This window comes from Pristiophorus japonicus, chromosome 6, assembly GCF_044704955.1.
Source record: "Pristiophorus japonicus isolate sPriJap1 chromosome 6, sPriJap1.hap1, whole genome shotgun sequence".
Lineage (NCBI taxonomy): Eukaryota > Metazoa > Chordata > Chondrichthyes > Pristiophoridae > Pristiophorus > Pristiophorus japonicus.
Genome location: NC_091982.1, coordinates 34,842,094 through 34,857,574, shown reverse-complemented (window position 1 = coordinate 34,857,574; position 15,481 = coordinate 34,842,094). Strand labels below are relative to the sequence as shown.

The 15,481-nt window shown below is 42.1% G+C and overlaps 1 protein-coding gene across 1 annotated transcript in view; it reads right to left on the bottom strand.

Annotated features, from left to right (window-relative positions):
• Positions 1 to 5,529: 5,529 nt before the first annotated feature.
• The window catches only part of LOC139265611 (neuronal migration protein doublecortin-like), a 220,129-nt gene continuing 210,177 nt past the window's right edge, over positions 5,530 to 15,481 (bottom strand). The window contains exons 8-9 of the mRNA XM_070882744.1: positions 14,219 to 14,353; positions 5,530 to 9,136 (exon numbers count right to left, since the gene is read on the bottom strand). Coding sequence (XP_070738845.1) covers positions 14,297 to 14,353 — 57 coding nt within the window. The 3' untranslated portion in view covers positions 5,530 to 9,136; positions 14,219 to 14,296. The remainder of the gene's footprint in view (positions 9,137 to 14,218; positions 14,354 to 15,481) is intronic.

Genomic DNA, 15,481 nt, shown 5'->3' with positions numbered 1-15,481 from the left:
GCGTCCCAAGGCAAGACCACAGAGGCCAGAAGGTGGGGACGCTGGGCCCGACTCTCCGGACGATTCAACATCTGATGCTGAGGAGCTCTGATTCTTGCCCGTCAATCCGCTGGGTCTGTTCTCCACAGATGAGAACGCAGACTTCGAGGAACCTGCATCACCACGCTCCAGAAGCCATTCCACCCCAAGGCCATCTACTGATCCTACGGTCATTCCCACCTCCACTTTGGAGGTACCGGCCCCAAGCACCTCGCCACAGAGCACCTCATTTGTCCCCATGATGGCATCGACCCCGTGGAGGTCTCATGGACACGGCAGGGCTGTTCCACGAGCACCACATGACAGCGGAGAGATGGTACAGTTGTCCAGGAGGACTGTAGACATTGGTGACCAGTTCATCGAAGCATTGGGGGGCATATCCCGACAGCTGGCCACCATGACGGAGTATATTCTGCGGATGGCGGAGGCCCTGGATGCGATAGCCAGGAACACGGCTGCCACAGGCCTCTCAGTGGTCTCCGAGCGCGGCACTCCACCCCTAGGTTCTGCACCACCACTGCGAACAACAAATGAGAGGCAGGACCAAGATCCTGCTTCTGCACCAGAGAATGTTGCCCCCTCGACACCCCCTGCTCCCGTACCCGTGCAACGACCGCATCTGCCTTCATCCCCCCCAATGAGGCACCGCCTGAGGAGCTCCGTGGCCAGGCGTCATGGAGCGAGGAGGGGAAGGGGTAGAGGTAGGGAGAAGAAGGGGAGGGGGAAGGAAAGTGAGGCGCATGTCCGCAGGTGATGGCTGTGTTATATCTCCATCTGGGTGTATGCAATTTGTTGTAATGTATGGGGGAGGGGACCACCCTCCTGCTTTGCCTTTGTGTTCTGTGTTGCTGGACATGTTGAACATTTGATTGATGTCAATGGTTGAAAAAGTGGGGTGTGGGCGGGGATTGGGTGTTATTGGCTATGATACTTATGATTTTAGACCAATGTTGGTATAAAATTTTTGTTATTGAACATAACCTTGTTGCGCATTGTCTCAGATAGCTGCATCGTTACACACTGGTGATTCCTTAACACGAAAGGATTAAATATAACTTAACATCCATTAACGTAAACTTTAACTGGCACCAAGGTGATGGGCACCATTGATGCCTGAGCTGCACACACACAGCAGTGTGTCAACATTGTCACTCACATCAACGCTCTTTCAGGCAAATCGTTCAGATATCAGCTCCTCACGTAAGTGTGCGATTTAAAAAATACCAGCCACACCGCTGGCATTCATTCAGAACAATCCAGCTTTTTCTGGGCATTTTTTGGGCGAGTGATATTGTAGGCAATATGTGTGCGAGGTGGTGAATGTGATAGTGGGCGATCTCCTGGGTATTAGTTTCGATAGATGTGCTCTTTACGACAAACAAAAGTGGGCGGGCAGTATTATTGAATCTCGGCATTAATTCTGTGCGGAAAGTAACGCTGGGTGATATTATGGCCGTTGATTTTGTTCATTCTGATGATTCCGCCCCAAAAAAGTGGGCGGGCAGTAATATTTTTTCCCGGCGTTAAGCACATGTGGAAAGTAACACTTGGCGATAAGTTTCCTAAAGATGCCCATCAGTTTTCATTTTGTGCCAAAATGGGCGATATATGGGCGTTATACTTCATTTCAGCGGTAAAATGGGCGTTAAGTGGGTGTTAAGAATGCAAAAAAAGTGGAGGTTCGAACCCATGGTATCCTCCCCCCCCCCCACCCCCTCAGTTCATGTTGGCATGGGAGGGGGTGGTGGTGGGGGGGGTTGGTGACGGGGGAAGGAATGTCTCTGACAACCACACAGGCAATCTTAAAACAATTCAACGCTCAGGTGTAGAACAGGAGTTCCAATAGTACCAATGTATATCCACAAGCAAGGGAAAATCCCTGCAATATTTACCTAAATTTTCCACTATTATAAGTGGTGGAATGTTGCACATACTTGCAGTTAAGAGAAGCCTGTGTCTCACTGCACTGTTGGTGTAACTAAATTATATTCAGGGATATTTTTTAATTACCAGCTTTTTTGAAGCTGTTGGGACAGTCTTTGCTAGTTTTCCAGGTTGCCTTGCATAAACAGGATATGTACAATCTGCTCCTCGTGGACTTGATTCCATCCATTTAAAGGGAAAGTTCAACCTAAGTGCTCCCTTATCCCCAAAAGTAATGAAGCAAGACTCCAGAGTGTCTAACAATCCTCAATATACTGTGTGCTTTTTTGACTTAATTAAAAAGGTTCTGTTAGTGATAGGTTAGTACTGAAGCATGCAATTGTACAATTGCTGTCGGCACATTGCTCTATCGTGAAAACGGACTTTTCCAATGGGGGATGCCATCTGAGAAATTTAGAGATGCTTCTCGTGCCTCCTTTGCCCTGAGGATTGAGAGTTCTGCAGTTGAATACAAGTGAGAAAATTGTTTTTTGTACTAAACAATCTATCATTAAAAAGTTTTATGTCCATTGCAATGTTACATGTATCACTGTATGATTGGAAACTGCGCAGACCAATTATATTGAAAAAGCAAAAGAAAGCTAACCTGGCAGTTCCACACCAACTTTACCTTCAGTCTCTACAGCCAGCCCCAGAAATATAGCAAGGAGGCGAGTGCTATAATAAACTCGCTTACCAGCAGTGTCTACATCCCCTGTGATGCTCGTCTCCTGGTCACCCCCCCCGGCCCCGTTCTTGGGCCCTGGTCGATTGCCAGCCATTCCCTCTGGGTTAGTATCAGCCTAGCTAATCATTTAGTGTAAGTGATTACTTTATCTTTGACTCTGTCCCGGTAAATATATTTCAAGGTAACTGTGTTCTGCTTTAAATTAATTTGTTCACTTCTAAATTTTAAGAGATACATTTTCAATCCTCTGATTCCTTTTTAGAGATACAAGTTTGTCCACAGTAGTGGCTCTGTTTTTCATCAAGGGATAGATTACCTGTACCAGAAGAAGTTCCAAAGCAATCACCAGCCTCCCTTTCTTCTTCAATCTAATTCTCTTTTCCTCACCCCACCCCCACAAAAAAAATTAAATGCCCTGATGTTTCAATATTGAAAATTAGTCACCTTGCCTTCTTCCCATGGGAAGGCTGTCGTGTAGTTATACACATCCATTTCACAATCTATGCTAAATCTAGTCATCCTTGAGATTGATACAGGGGATATGAACTAGCAGCATGGCCGAGGGAGATTATGTACTATATGTTTGGGCTGTACTTTTTGTGTGCTGTGGATCTGAGGCCACTAGCGATTGGATTGAAACCATCCAAGCTAGCTTTCTGTTGTACTTTTACTTTCAGAGGAGAAGAGACTTTTGTCCCATCAGTCTGGGCTGAATTCAAATGTAGATCCACTTCTCTGCTTCCATCCACCTCACAATATTGGCTCTTGCAGATCTTCCATCCTAATTGGTCTGTTGTGTGTTTCAATGACTGTTTTAGAAATGTCATAGTTGTCCATTAACCAGCAGAAATATTATAGTTGGCAGTGATGCTCTTTTCCTTCTTCAGTTGAAGTGCTGATGTGTTGTTTTATCTTTTTGTACAACTATTTGTAGTTTAAAATAATTAACTAAATGATGAGCTGTGGTAGGCTGAGGCTCCACATACATCCACTGAGCGTTGCTTGTTTTTACAGTATATTAAACAAAATGATAGTATGCTGTATCTTATAGTGCACGGTGAAGTCTCTCCTCAAGAAGACCACATAGCTATCCCCTATGTCTTTTTCACCATCTCTGCTAGTGTCCCATCATTGTATTTTCAATCCAGTCACTTTTTAAACGGTAAACAATCTCATTAATTTACTCCAATCATTTCCCAGGTTATTAAAAAATCATTACTACCTTTTTGAACTCTACACACAAACAACAGTGATATTGCCAAAGCCCCACTGTCAATATCTCCACCACCCGTGCATAATCGAGTTCCCTATGTGAATCCATCATGATGCAGTGACCTGAATGATGCGTGGCTCTTGCAGAACTCTCTCAAAACATCAAGAATATCCCTTTAAAGTGGCATTGTCCCTCATGAAAAATTATTTGTTTGCTAAATGTTATTTCTAAAATGTCTGCAGAGATCTGATCCAGAAGAACAGCAATTCATCTTTATCACAGTGCGATCATATAATAGTGGCGCGTTCTGAAACACTTTACGCCACTGTTATTTATTTGTAAACAAATGAAAATATTTTTGCCACTTTTTTCATGATCTATTTTTAAATGTTTATGTGGATGAATCATGATTTGATAAGAGATTTCATCCAGGTTTAGTCTCAATTCTTAAAAGGAGTAAAGTATTTCCAGTTTAGGGAAATATATACTTGAAAGAAAATCTAAATATTCACTCCAAAGATCTTACCTATTAATGTTCATTAATGTGTTTGCCTAAATTTTATTTTAAATTTGTCTACAACACACAATATGATGTTGTTGAAAAGCTTAATTTTGCCCTGTATAGGTGATATCTCCATGTTGAAAATGAGGCACAATTATCCATCCATAAACAAAAACGTTTAGCAGAAACCTTCAAAGAGTAATATTTCTTCAAAGAGGCACATCAAATCCAATTAGTTCATCTTCAATTTGCTATTCTTCCCTGATCCCTGCCAGACAACTATTGCTTCTGAGGCAGATGTTAGGGATTTGATGCTGTCACTCATATTGATTAGTAAAATAATACTTGAGTGGCAAAGCACCTTAGTCATAATACCACAGCGTAATGGGACATGGCTCCTGATCTCAGCATGTCAATATAGGGAAGCAATGAAGCATCGGAAGACTGGATGAACAGTCTCTTCTCTCTTCAAAAAAAAGACTGAGGTGTGACCTAATAGAGGTCTTTAAAATTATGAAAGGTTTTAATAGGGTAGATACAGAGAGAATATTTCCACTTGTGGGGAAGAACATAACTAGAGGCCAACAATATAAGATAGTCACCAGGAAATCCAATAGGGAATTCGGGAGAAACTTCTTTACCCAGAGAGTGGTGAGAATGTGGAACTTGCTACCACAGGGAGTGGTTGAAGCGAATAGTGTAGATGCATTTAAGGGGAGGTTAGATAAGCATATGAGGGAGAAGGGAAAGGGACAGGAGGAGGCTCGAGTGGAGCAGAAACATCACTGGGCTGAATGGTGTGTTTTTGTTTCATATATTCTATGTAATCATATGTTATCCTATGCAATGGCAGTCACAAGACAGATACAGCGGAAGGTTATTCAACCCAACTTTGCCCATCCAGAAAGATTGGCCACAGTCATTTATAACTCATCACGTTCATCTCTATATGACTGAGATTGGTATAAAGCCTGGGACTAGGTTGCTCACTATTTTGCCTGTAGCTAGTGCATGCCACAAGGACCAAACACGAAGGGGGAGAAAACTGGTAGTGTCATGGTCAAATATTGCACTTCAATCTTATCACATTAAAGAGTAAATAAGACACACACACAGCAATAAGATTTCCATCAAATGTATTTTTTTTTAGATTACACACATCTTGCAAATGTACATTTAATGAATACAAATCCAAACTACAAGGGTTAGAAAGGAAGTCACAAAGCAAACTGATAAGTTTCTCTTTTGCGGCAATCGGATAGAAATGGAACGATTTGACCTCGCGTTTCCAAGCATCCATAACCTCGAACATCACTAAATGCTGAGATGTGTTTTTTTTTTAAACTGAACAACAATCTGGATGGTTGGGATTTTCAACAGCTGTATGGGTACATTCAAAAACAGCTCTAAAAAGAACACATTCTCTCACTCCAGCTCACAATATCAACTTTTAATTTCTAGTTTTGAGCAATGGGGAGAAACAAATTCAATGTCTGAGGCCAGTAAAGAAAAAGCAGACATGGCACGAAAGAGAAACTGAAATCGCTGCATAGTAACCTCAAAGCAGAATGGAAATGGATCCTGCAGTCCTCACCTAGTCTAACAAGCAAACACTTCTACCATTAAAACTCTACTGGTGCGCACTTTTGTAAAACTACATTACAGAGTTCCAACTACACCTACTCACTAGAAGTTTAAAAGGTCAATAATAATAAACATTTTATGTACATTTAGAATTTCACAAAAAAAGGCAGCAAAAATAGCAAACTGACTTTTCACCACAGATAGCGAAAATGGCTGAAAACATGCACATGAATCAAGCATGATAGCACTGATGTAATAGAAAAAACAAGCAAGCAAACTATTCAGAAATTAATGTTTTAAAAAGAAACATCTCTTTCCCTTAGTTCCATTATATATTCAACTTGATGGCAGGCATTTTTTTCAAAAGCAAATTTTGGCGCATTTGGGTTTTTATAGATTCTATGGACTGCACTGATGTCCTGGTTAATTTTCTGATAATGGATTTACAGAGAAGCGTATTACTGTGTTACATACCACTGCTCACTCACTGCTGACTGGCTCCAAACACTATTGGATCAGTAACAGCCAAAAAAGTGCATTAAAGTAAGCATGACAGGGATAATTATATTGAGAATAGGTGGCATCTGGGAATGATTACGCAGAGAATGCCGCCTACCTGGGAGCGATTCCACAGGGAATGGTAGATACCTGGGAGTGATTCCACAGGGAACGGTAGGTACCTGGGAGTGATTCCACAGGGAACGGTAGGTACCTGGGAGTGATTCCACAGGGAACGGTAGGTACCTGGGAGTGATTCCACAGAGTACGGTAGGTACCTGAGAATGATTCCACAGGGAACGTTAAGCATGAAGGCGTGACTACAAAGAGAATGGCAAACAGCTGTGAGTGATCACATAGGAAACAGGAGGTTCCTGTTGTAAAGCTACCTTATAGGTTCAGAAAACAATATAAACTATTGCTGTCTGAATATTGTACTGTCATTTTTAACTCTGTTTCTGGTCACTTTTTATGCCATCAGTTCACTCCATGCATTTGCTGAAGAATGAAGTTTATTTAAGACGATCAACTGTTTCTGACATTACAGCACATTTATTGGGAAATTGTCTACAGTTTCTTACATTCTTATGTTCTCAGTTTAGTGCTATAAAATTCCTGTTCAGGGCACAAGATCTTCAAACATGCTTTTAGATCTAACTAGTTCCATTTATGGGATAAATACGAGTCTGGTATTGAAGTACGAGTCAGCAATAAACCTAATTAATAGGTGGATGGCCAGGCAATCTGCTCCCAGGCTTCCAACATTGCCATTCTGAAACCTGCTTATCAGCAGATCAGCAACAGCACCAACATTGATGCCCCCTTCAGGCTATTCTTGGCTTCTCCTTGCCAGCTTCACCCAAAGATAGGGTTAAGATCAGAAAGACACCACACTGTGAATAGTGCTTGACAATCCCAAAAAGACATCAATCCTAAGATCCCCCAAAAAATGTCAGGAGAAATATCAGATTTTCAAATTCATTGAGTATCTGTTAATATCCAGTGATGTGTAAAGAGCCAGATTCTTTAGGGATTCCTTATTAAAGCAGATCATTTATGAGGGTACAAAGATTTCCGGGGAAAGATTGAATAGGCTGGGGTTGTTTTCTTTGGAACAGAGGAGGATGAGGGAAGATTTAATCGAGGGACCACGAGAGTGGATAGGAAGGACCTATTTCCCTTGGCAGAGAGGTCAATAATTAAGGGATTATAGATTTAAAATAATTAGTAGAAGGATTAGAGGGGAGTGGAGAACTTTTTTCACCCAGAGGGTGGTGGGGGTCTGGAACTCACTACCTGAAAGGGTGGTAGAGGCAGAAACCCTCATTGCATTTAAAAAGTACTTGGATATACACTTGAAGTGTCATAACCTACAAGGCTACAGGCCAAGAGCTTGAAAGTGGGATTAGGCTGGATAGCTCTTTTTCGGCTGGTGCAGACACAATGGGCCGAGTGGCTTCCTTCTCTGCTGTAAATTTCTATGATTGTATGACACTGTCTCTGTAACATGCCTCGCAATGGAACATGCTTTAAACATGGCTCAGGGACATTTCAGGAAGGCACTACTGTTTACACAATCATATTACAAACTGATTCAATTTTATATTTTATGATGACCGCGCTAACCAAGGTGAGGTTAGTGCTGGGAAGCAGAATGCATTTCCACTTCTGGCATCCAGTGTCAGCATCGAGTATTCCCAGGGCAGGTTCAGTGCAACCAGATGCTGAGTGAAGCTCAATCCCACTGCCCTAACAAGCTGCATTAATGCAAACCTTAGAGAAACACCTACTCTTACACTCATGTGAATTTAACACAGCAGCCAACCTTGTTGATCCTCTGATTAAATTGGCAATTTAGTATCAATTTGCACCAAACTGGGGGCGGTTTCATGTTCCCAGACATTGGACTGAAACCATCAAAATTATTTTATGTAGATCATTTTAAAACTCCGCACAGAGAGGAGACTTTCATCGCATCAGCTTGCGTTGAATTTAAACCCAGGTCCCAGGGGTGAAACGCGCTACAGCACGGAGCCTCGACATTCTATTTTAACTCATTAGGAGGGGATATAAATATACTAATAGCAAAGCCAGAATCAGCGTATATACTTTAGGCTGATAATGTAATTAGAGAGGACAGTGGTGTCATTCAGCAATAGCATTCTCTGGATTCAAAAAAAATCTATAGCTGTAATCCTATAATCAGCATTAACCAGGCTGCGTGCAGACCCATTGTACGTTGTATTTGTCAGCAGTTCTAACCAATTTCAATCTTGCCAATTTAATTCACATTGTGTCCAGCCCCACGTTCTGCTGATGACTCATATCCAGAACTAACGTCGCTTCAGCTTTCTGCTCCTTTACATTCATCTCAAGCTGCCTCATACACCAGCAGCCAATTATGGGAACAGTGCCATTTATTCCTGGTTGCACGGCGACGGAAACAGTCCTTGTGTTTCCATGGGAATGTTAACAGTCCCAGGTTGCACTGCCCATGACATGCTTGGCTAAACCAAAAATGAATGCAGCACATAGCGGGCAATGCTTCAGTCTATTATAGCGGCCTTTCTTAATCCTTTGTGATACGGTCTCAATTTGTAACATTGGCTGTGCCAGTTTTTCTTTTGGGCTGGCCTTTTACCAGATATGTAAATCTGAGGCTGGCTTTAGGGTTTTTGTGAGCCTTTATCTAATTTCAAAAGAAACATACAAATCAACCGCCACCGTGGTTAAAATATTCAATGAAAAATAAAAGATACCACTGTAATACACTCCCGGTCTTAGGTAATGGTATTTTTAGAGAGTTCTTTTGTTAAATAAATACTGCTCATTAGCATTACGATCAACCTGAATTCTTTTCATTTGCCAGCGGTGCACCTACACCCTGTTCACAGAGGCAGCGTTGTAACATAAACTAGACTGTACTTGCCTCTGGAGACACTGCCTCATGAAGTCACTTCATTCCCTGCCTCCAAGCAGACAGAGCATCACCTGGTGAAGTGCTTTCAGTCGTCTTCCCTGGAGGCACAGAGCACTGCCTCATGATAAGGTCTCGCTTTCTGCCTCTAAAGCCAAAGGGCCACCGGCGGCAGCCACTTGTGTTCACCGTGAGCTGTTTAGTTGTGACTGCAGCTCACTCTGCCAGTGCAGGCCAGTAACAAAGTGTTCAGATTGCTGGCCTGTACCTTTTCAGGGAAAGCCCCATGCGACAGACACTTCCGAATAACTGCTCGTGCACAAGCTTACACACGCTCAGTTATTGCAAGGTCCTCTCGAGCAACATCACAACGTGAGCAGGATAAACCCAGAGCATCTGTGGCATCGCTTCCAGCGGAAGGAGTTCCACTATAAAATACTTTCATAAGATTGTTAAAATACACAGGTTAATGTTAAGTTTAGTTTTAAGTAAGCACTCGGGCAGAGTTTGCTTAATTAAGGCCAGAGCCTTTTCTTTGATTGTTGTGTACCTTGAGCACCGAAATTAATTCAATTACAAATGGGCCATATGCGTTTTCACACCAAGCGCCATTCTTATGCCTTACAGGTTGCCTGTGCATGAGAGACATCATTTGAATAATGCACACTGCTGCTTTAACTAAATCTTAATCTTGCACTGTTTGCTTCTTCTGGAGTGACACGTAGCCTGTCTGAATGAGAGTTAATCTGATGTGGCTTCAGCTCATATTGATGAACTTTATTTATTACAATCCTACCTCCCCTCTACCAGTTTTATTCTCAGGCATTCCCTGTCGTTATGTTTTCTTCCCTGCTAGAAGGATGGAATGATCTGAGCGCCAGTCTTCTCCACAATTGACACTGATGCTGCACTGTGTAGGCTATGGGGAAGCAGGCTGGGAATAGTCTCCCTGCTGACACTTCTTCCCTCTATTGATAGAGCACTCTGCCACACTTTATTTTAAACTCCAGACTTACCCAAGGAGTTCAAATGATACCAAAGGCTGAGATTAAAGAGCCTGGTTCTAGGAGTGGAGAGCCTTACTGCTAAAGCTAATTACTACACCATTTGGGACAATGCGGATTAATTCGCAGCATCTATACATATTCTGTGACTGAGTCTGTTTTGAGTTTTGAGTTAACCCCTTGAGGACTGCAGATGAGCTATCATCTTGTTCATAAAAATAAAACATTGGAACTTGCCATCTTCAGCCTGCTGGAAAGAAGATCAACCTGTGATGGAAGCTCCATTCTGGGAGAGGTTGAAAGAAGGTACTTGTACAAAGAGTGGATCATCTGCCAGATAGTTACCAAGAAATGGGGACAGATTGACTTGCTGGAAACAAAGAAAAATGTGAGGAGATTTAAACCAGGGTTTTTTCTTAAGGATGGAATGACTAAATTCCATGTTTTGCTCTCAGTGTTCCATACTGCTGACTGCTCCATTTCTGCAGTGTATGTTATAGGTGGCCATAAGCCAGCGAAAAGTGGCAAGCCTGTCTCCCAAAAGAATACAAATGTCAGGCAACAAAGGACTCCAACTATGGTCTTTATGGGATGTCAAGTAGCTGCAACACAAGAACGTTTGGTAGTCTCTTAGATAAGCTGTGTGTGGATATTCTATGAGATGAGCCTGCCAGTTTCAGTTGCGTTCCCTAGATGTAGGAAAACAAACAGGGCAGGATGGGAGTGGGGTGGTAGTCTGCAAATACTTAAGCATGCTTCCTGATAAGTTAACCAGAAAGCAGGTTAACATTCATGGAAGCATTCATAGATTCCAGCATCCTATCTGTTTAACTGAACAGGACTGGATGGATATATAAAACTAATGGTGGAGGACAGGATTGATATATAAAATTAATGATGGAGGAAGAAAAGGTGATAAAATGAAGTGCAAATGCATCTCGGCCTATATTTAAAGTCTGTAATAGGCAGCGTGCTTGGTGCCAGTACTAATAGCCAGTGGCCCAAGGCTCACCTGAGATTGAGCCTTGGGCCTCATCTTCATTTGCCAACCTGTGGATGCCAATTGGACATCCAGAATCAGCGCACTAGTTCCATGAGGATGAAGTTGGTCCGGCTGTCTCCTCCAGTAGTGGCCCTCAGGTAGGTCCTGATGGGGGTGGGGGAGAGCAAGGATGGGGTGGGGGGGAGGCGGTGGAGAGCAGGAGCTGGCAATGGTTTTCAGGACTGCTGTGGACCCCCTCCTCCAGACTCCACATTCAGCTAAGTTTTTTTTTAAGCTTACCTTTTTGGTTGCGGCCTCCAGTGGTTTCTTTAAGGACCGCTGGTAAAGCCACATTTAGACATGGTTATCCTGAACACAGCTGACCTGTCACCGGCTGCATTCAGGGCAGACTAATTTAACAAAGGGGGACTTAAAGTGGCTTGAGGCCCCTTTTTGGCATATGTAAAGGATCTAACGCTGTGTCAGGCACAGGCTGGGTTGCCTATGCTAGAACCATTAATAATACAGCGCGGAACGTACTACGCATGCTGTCTGCCATATTGGATGCTTAGGCGCCCATTTTACGCCTGTAAAATTGATGCACCATCAAGGAGTTTCTCGGCCAATAATTCAGAGGCAGTGTGATTGCCCAGCATATTGTAGTACTAAAGCAAAGCGCGAAAGAGCAGAGGAGCTAAGGTTTGATCCCCAGGCGCTGCTGAGTTCCTCCTCTTGGCTTCAGTGCCGTGGAAAGGTGTCTCCCTTCTTCACTCCTACCCCCCACCCATCCGAGAAGCAAGGGGAAAAAATCAGATGGAATTATCAACTGGTTTCTGTAGCTGACTAAAGAAAGCCATTGGTAAAGGTCTGAGGCTAGAGAGCCCACATGTCTCTCTGCACAGGACATCCATGACTCAACAAGGCTCATTCATAAGGGGGAAAAAAAGGCAGATCAGAGAGAGAAAATCCTCAGTCCTCATAGGGTTAGCTATAACTGCAGCACAGGTCTTAAATAATATAATATTTATTTAATGATGTAGTAACATAGACTAGAGATAGACATTGTAATGAATGCAAACAGTCATTCTGTACCTGAGGACTTGTCCTCTAGCAGGTATGGTGATTGCCTTCCTACTCTGCTCAAAATGTCAGTTAGTGTGAGTGGAAACCTGCTGAATTACTGAACTGGGTTTGGTCATTTAAACTGGTATTAACTAGAATTAGAACAGGATAAAGAATGGTTGGCTGATTAAGGAATGGCCCGAAAGTTATAGCAGGATCCAAGTATTAATGGTACCTTGAGAGGGCAAAGTTTACTAATTCTAGATCCAACTGCATGCATTCTTCCTCCAACCAACCCCCCTCCCCCTCTCCATTTTCCAATTGACAAACAATTTTTTATGCTGCCCCATTTTGGTGGGTATTAAATTATGGATGATGGCAATTGTTTTTTATACAATGGCACATTGACATCCCGGGAAAAATTAGACACTTAGTTTTGCCAATCAGTAGGCATGAGGGCCTCTATCAACCAATGACTTTCAGCCACCACTTTTTCTAGCTGAAGCCAGGCAGGAACTAGTTGCCAGAAAATAACGCCGCAAGCTATAAAGTTCAATCAACTGTCATGCACAAAGCTGCTTAGCTGATGCTACGTGATCTGACCTGCAATGCTAAATGGGGTGGAATTCATAGTACTGGGAGCCCAGTGTATTACAGTGCCGTTTTTTCCTGAATGCGAAGGGGGCATAAAACAATGGAGAAATTCTGCAGCAGGACAAGAGCACAGAGAAATACTCATTATGAATCCTTCGGGCTTGGCTAGTGAAATGAAAGTGGTTTCACAATGCATCGAAAATTTAATTCCACATCAGAGCAACATCAGCCTGCAAGCTAAATGTCACACCAAATCAAGCAAGGCTGTAAATATCCCTCATAAATCAAGAAAGAGCAGAAGATAAGTCTTTTGCATGGCAAATTTATTCCATGCTAATCCTAGTCCAGTGGCAAGTCAACATTCCCTTTTCCCTATCAAATCTGTCTTCAAAGAAAAACCTTCACCACCAGGTTTTACAAGTATTCTATTAATGCTATTCAGTAAGTTTATTTATAAACTGGTTTTAATAATTGCACAGTGAACACATTCACAAATAAAAAAGCGCAAGAACACATTGTTCTTATTAGTAAAATGTAGATTTGCTGTCTCACTCTAATCCTAAATAGTTCTATCCATTCAAAATGTCATATAAAGCAAGAATCAGAATCATTTTGTTACTAAAAAAAGTACTAAACAAACATGATCAAATGTAATTTTAGAAAATTAATATGTTTTAGTCTTATTGAGTTGCTTTTTATTCTCAAATTTATTTCCCATTCTCCAATCGATGTTATTTTTATTTTGAGCTAAATGTTTGTGACATCTTATTTAATGATTTTTTTGGGGTATTTTTTCTCTTTCCTTTTTTAAACAAATCAGATGTTAAACATTTCTGCTCAGCAGAGGATTTTCTTATAAAAAGAAATTTCTGGCAGAAGTTTTAAATAACTAAAAAACAGATTTTTAAATGAAGCGTATAATAGCTGCACATCAAATATCAGAGAAATGGAAAATCACACAGCACCATTTAAAAAACAAACAAAATCAGGGACCATAGGGTTCACAGAACACGTGATGTACAAGAGACCTGCTTGTGTTATTATGAAATATTCTCACAGTGCTTCATATCTGATGTTTAGAAAAAGGCAGTGATATTCCAAGTTACTAGGTTTCTCAGGTGAAAGACAAACTGTTTAAAAACAGGGCAATTTTTTTAATGTGTTTTTTTTTGTTGGTGTCACTTGGCAATTTGTGAACACCACGAATAATACCTCTGCACTCGGCAGAATTCCTTTTCCAAGTCTCACTGGTTCAGATGGAGAATTCCAGACTTCCCTCACTCTGCTGGCTTACATCGAATCACCCAGTGAGTCCGAGTCATCCAGGGAAAGTGGCAGATACAAGTCCTGCATTGGGGGGGGAGAAACTGGACTTTAGATATGATTTAAACACAAAATATTTGTAACAGCCTCACTGGGAGTAATTTTGACTTTATGCGATGTTGTAAAATGGGTGATAGCGAATCGGCAATCCCGTTTTGCGTTTGTTGACTTCATCGCCTAAAACAGGCGTCTGGACCTCGCACAGATGTAAATCAGGAGTTTAATGCCTGCTTCAGGGTGCCCTCTGGGTGAAGCTGAAGCCAGGCCTGCTCCGCATGTGCCCGTCAGCAAATGGGAGCTTTTCACATTTAAAAAAATTCCCATTCCTGTGGAGTCAGAAGTGTTTGCCCCAACTCCAGTTTCCCGAACATCCCCTCCCCCATTGCCGCTCCATTCCCTCTCTCGGGGTTTATCTTTGGGCCGTTGACAGCAAGGCAAGCGGCCTGACATTCATCTTTTTAAAATGGGAGAGCTGCCTGTGGATGCTCAACAGGTGCTGGGAGCTCACCCAAATGATGGCCCTGAAATTGCGGCCTCTCGGCGGGTGCGTACGTGTCTGAAGAGGCCCCGCAAGTTCCAGGTTTAAACACGCAAAGCGCATGCGCTGAAATCCGGCACTTGCAAACTGTCAAAATTTCTAGGGACAGTTCCAACATATCCCTAGGAGAAACGCCTTCGCGAGCGGAGATTAGGACTATTTGCCCAACTCTTGCCCAGCGAATGTCCTTCAAACTCTTAGGCCTGGTAAAAACGTAAGAGTTTTAAAAGATAGAAAACTAAAATTATCAATAATTTTTATATTAAAAACCCGGTCCATTAAGGTAAGTTTATTTTTACCCCTATTAAAACACATTAAAGAAAAATCAAAACAATAATTTTTTGTCTAAAGCATTTAATTAAATTCAATTTCAATTCATTTTAAATATATGAAGTGTTTTTCTTATTTATTTTAAATGTTTATATGTTTTTGGGAGTATCCCCATTCATAGTAATGGTGATCTCCGTACAAACAGAACTCACTGTGATTGTGAATGCGGACGGCCATTTTAATTGATTGGTCTGGCCCACGTGATCCCAGAATGCACATACGCTCCTGGAATACGTGGGCTGCTGCGCTGGGCTGCGCATCGAGGCCTTGTAGCACAAGTGTTC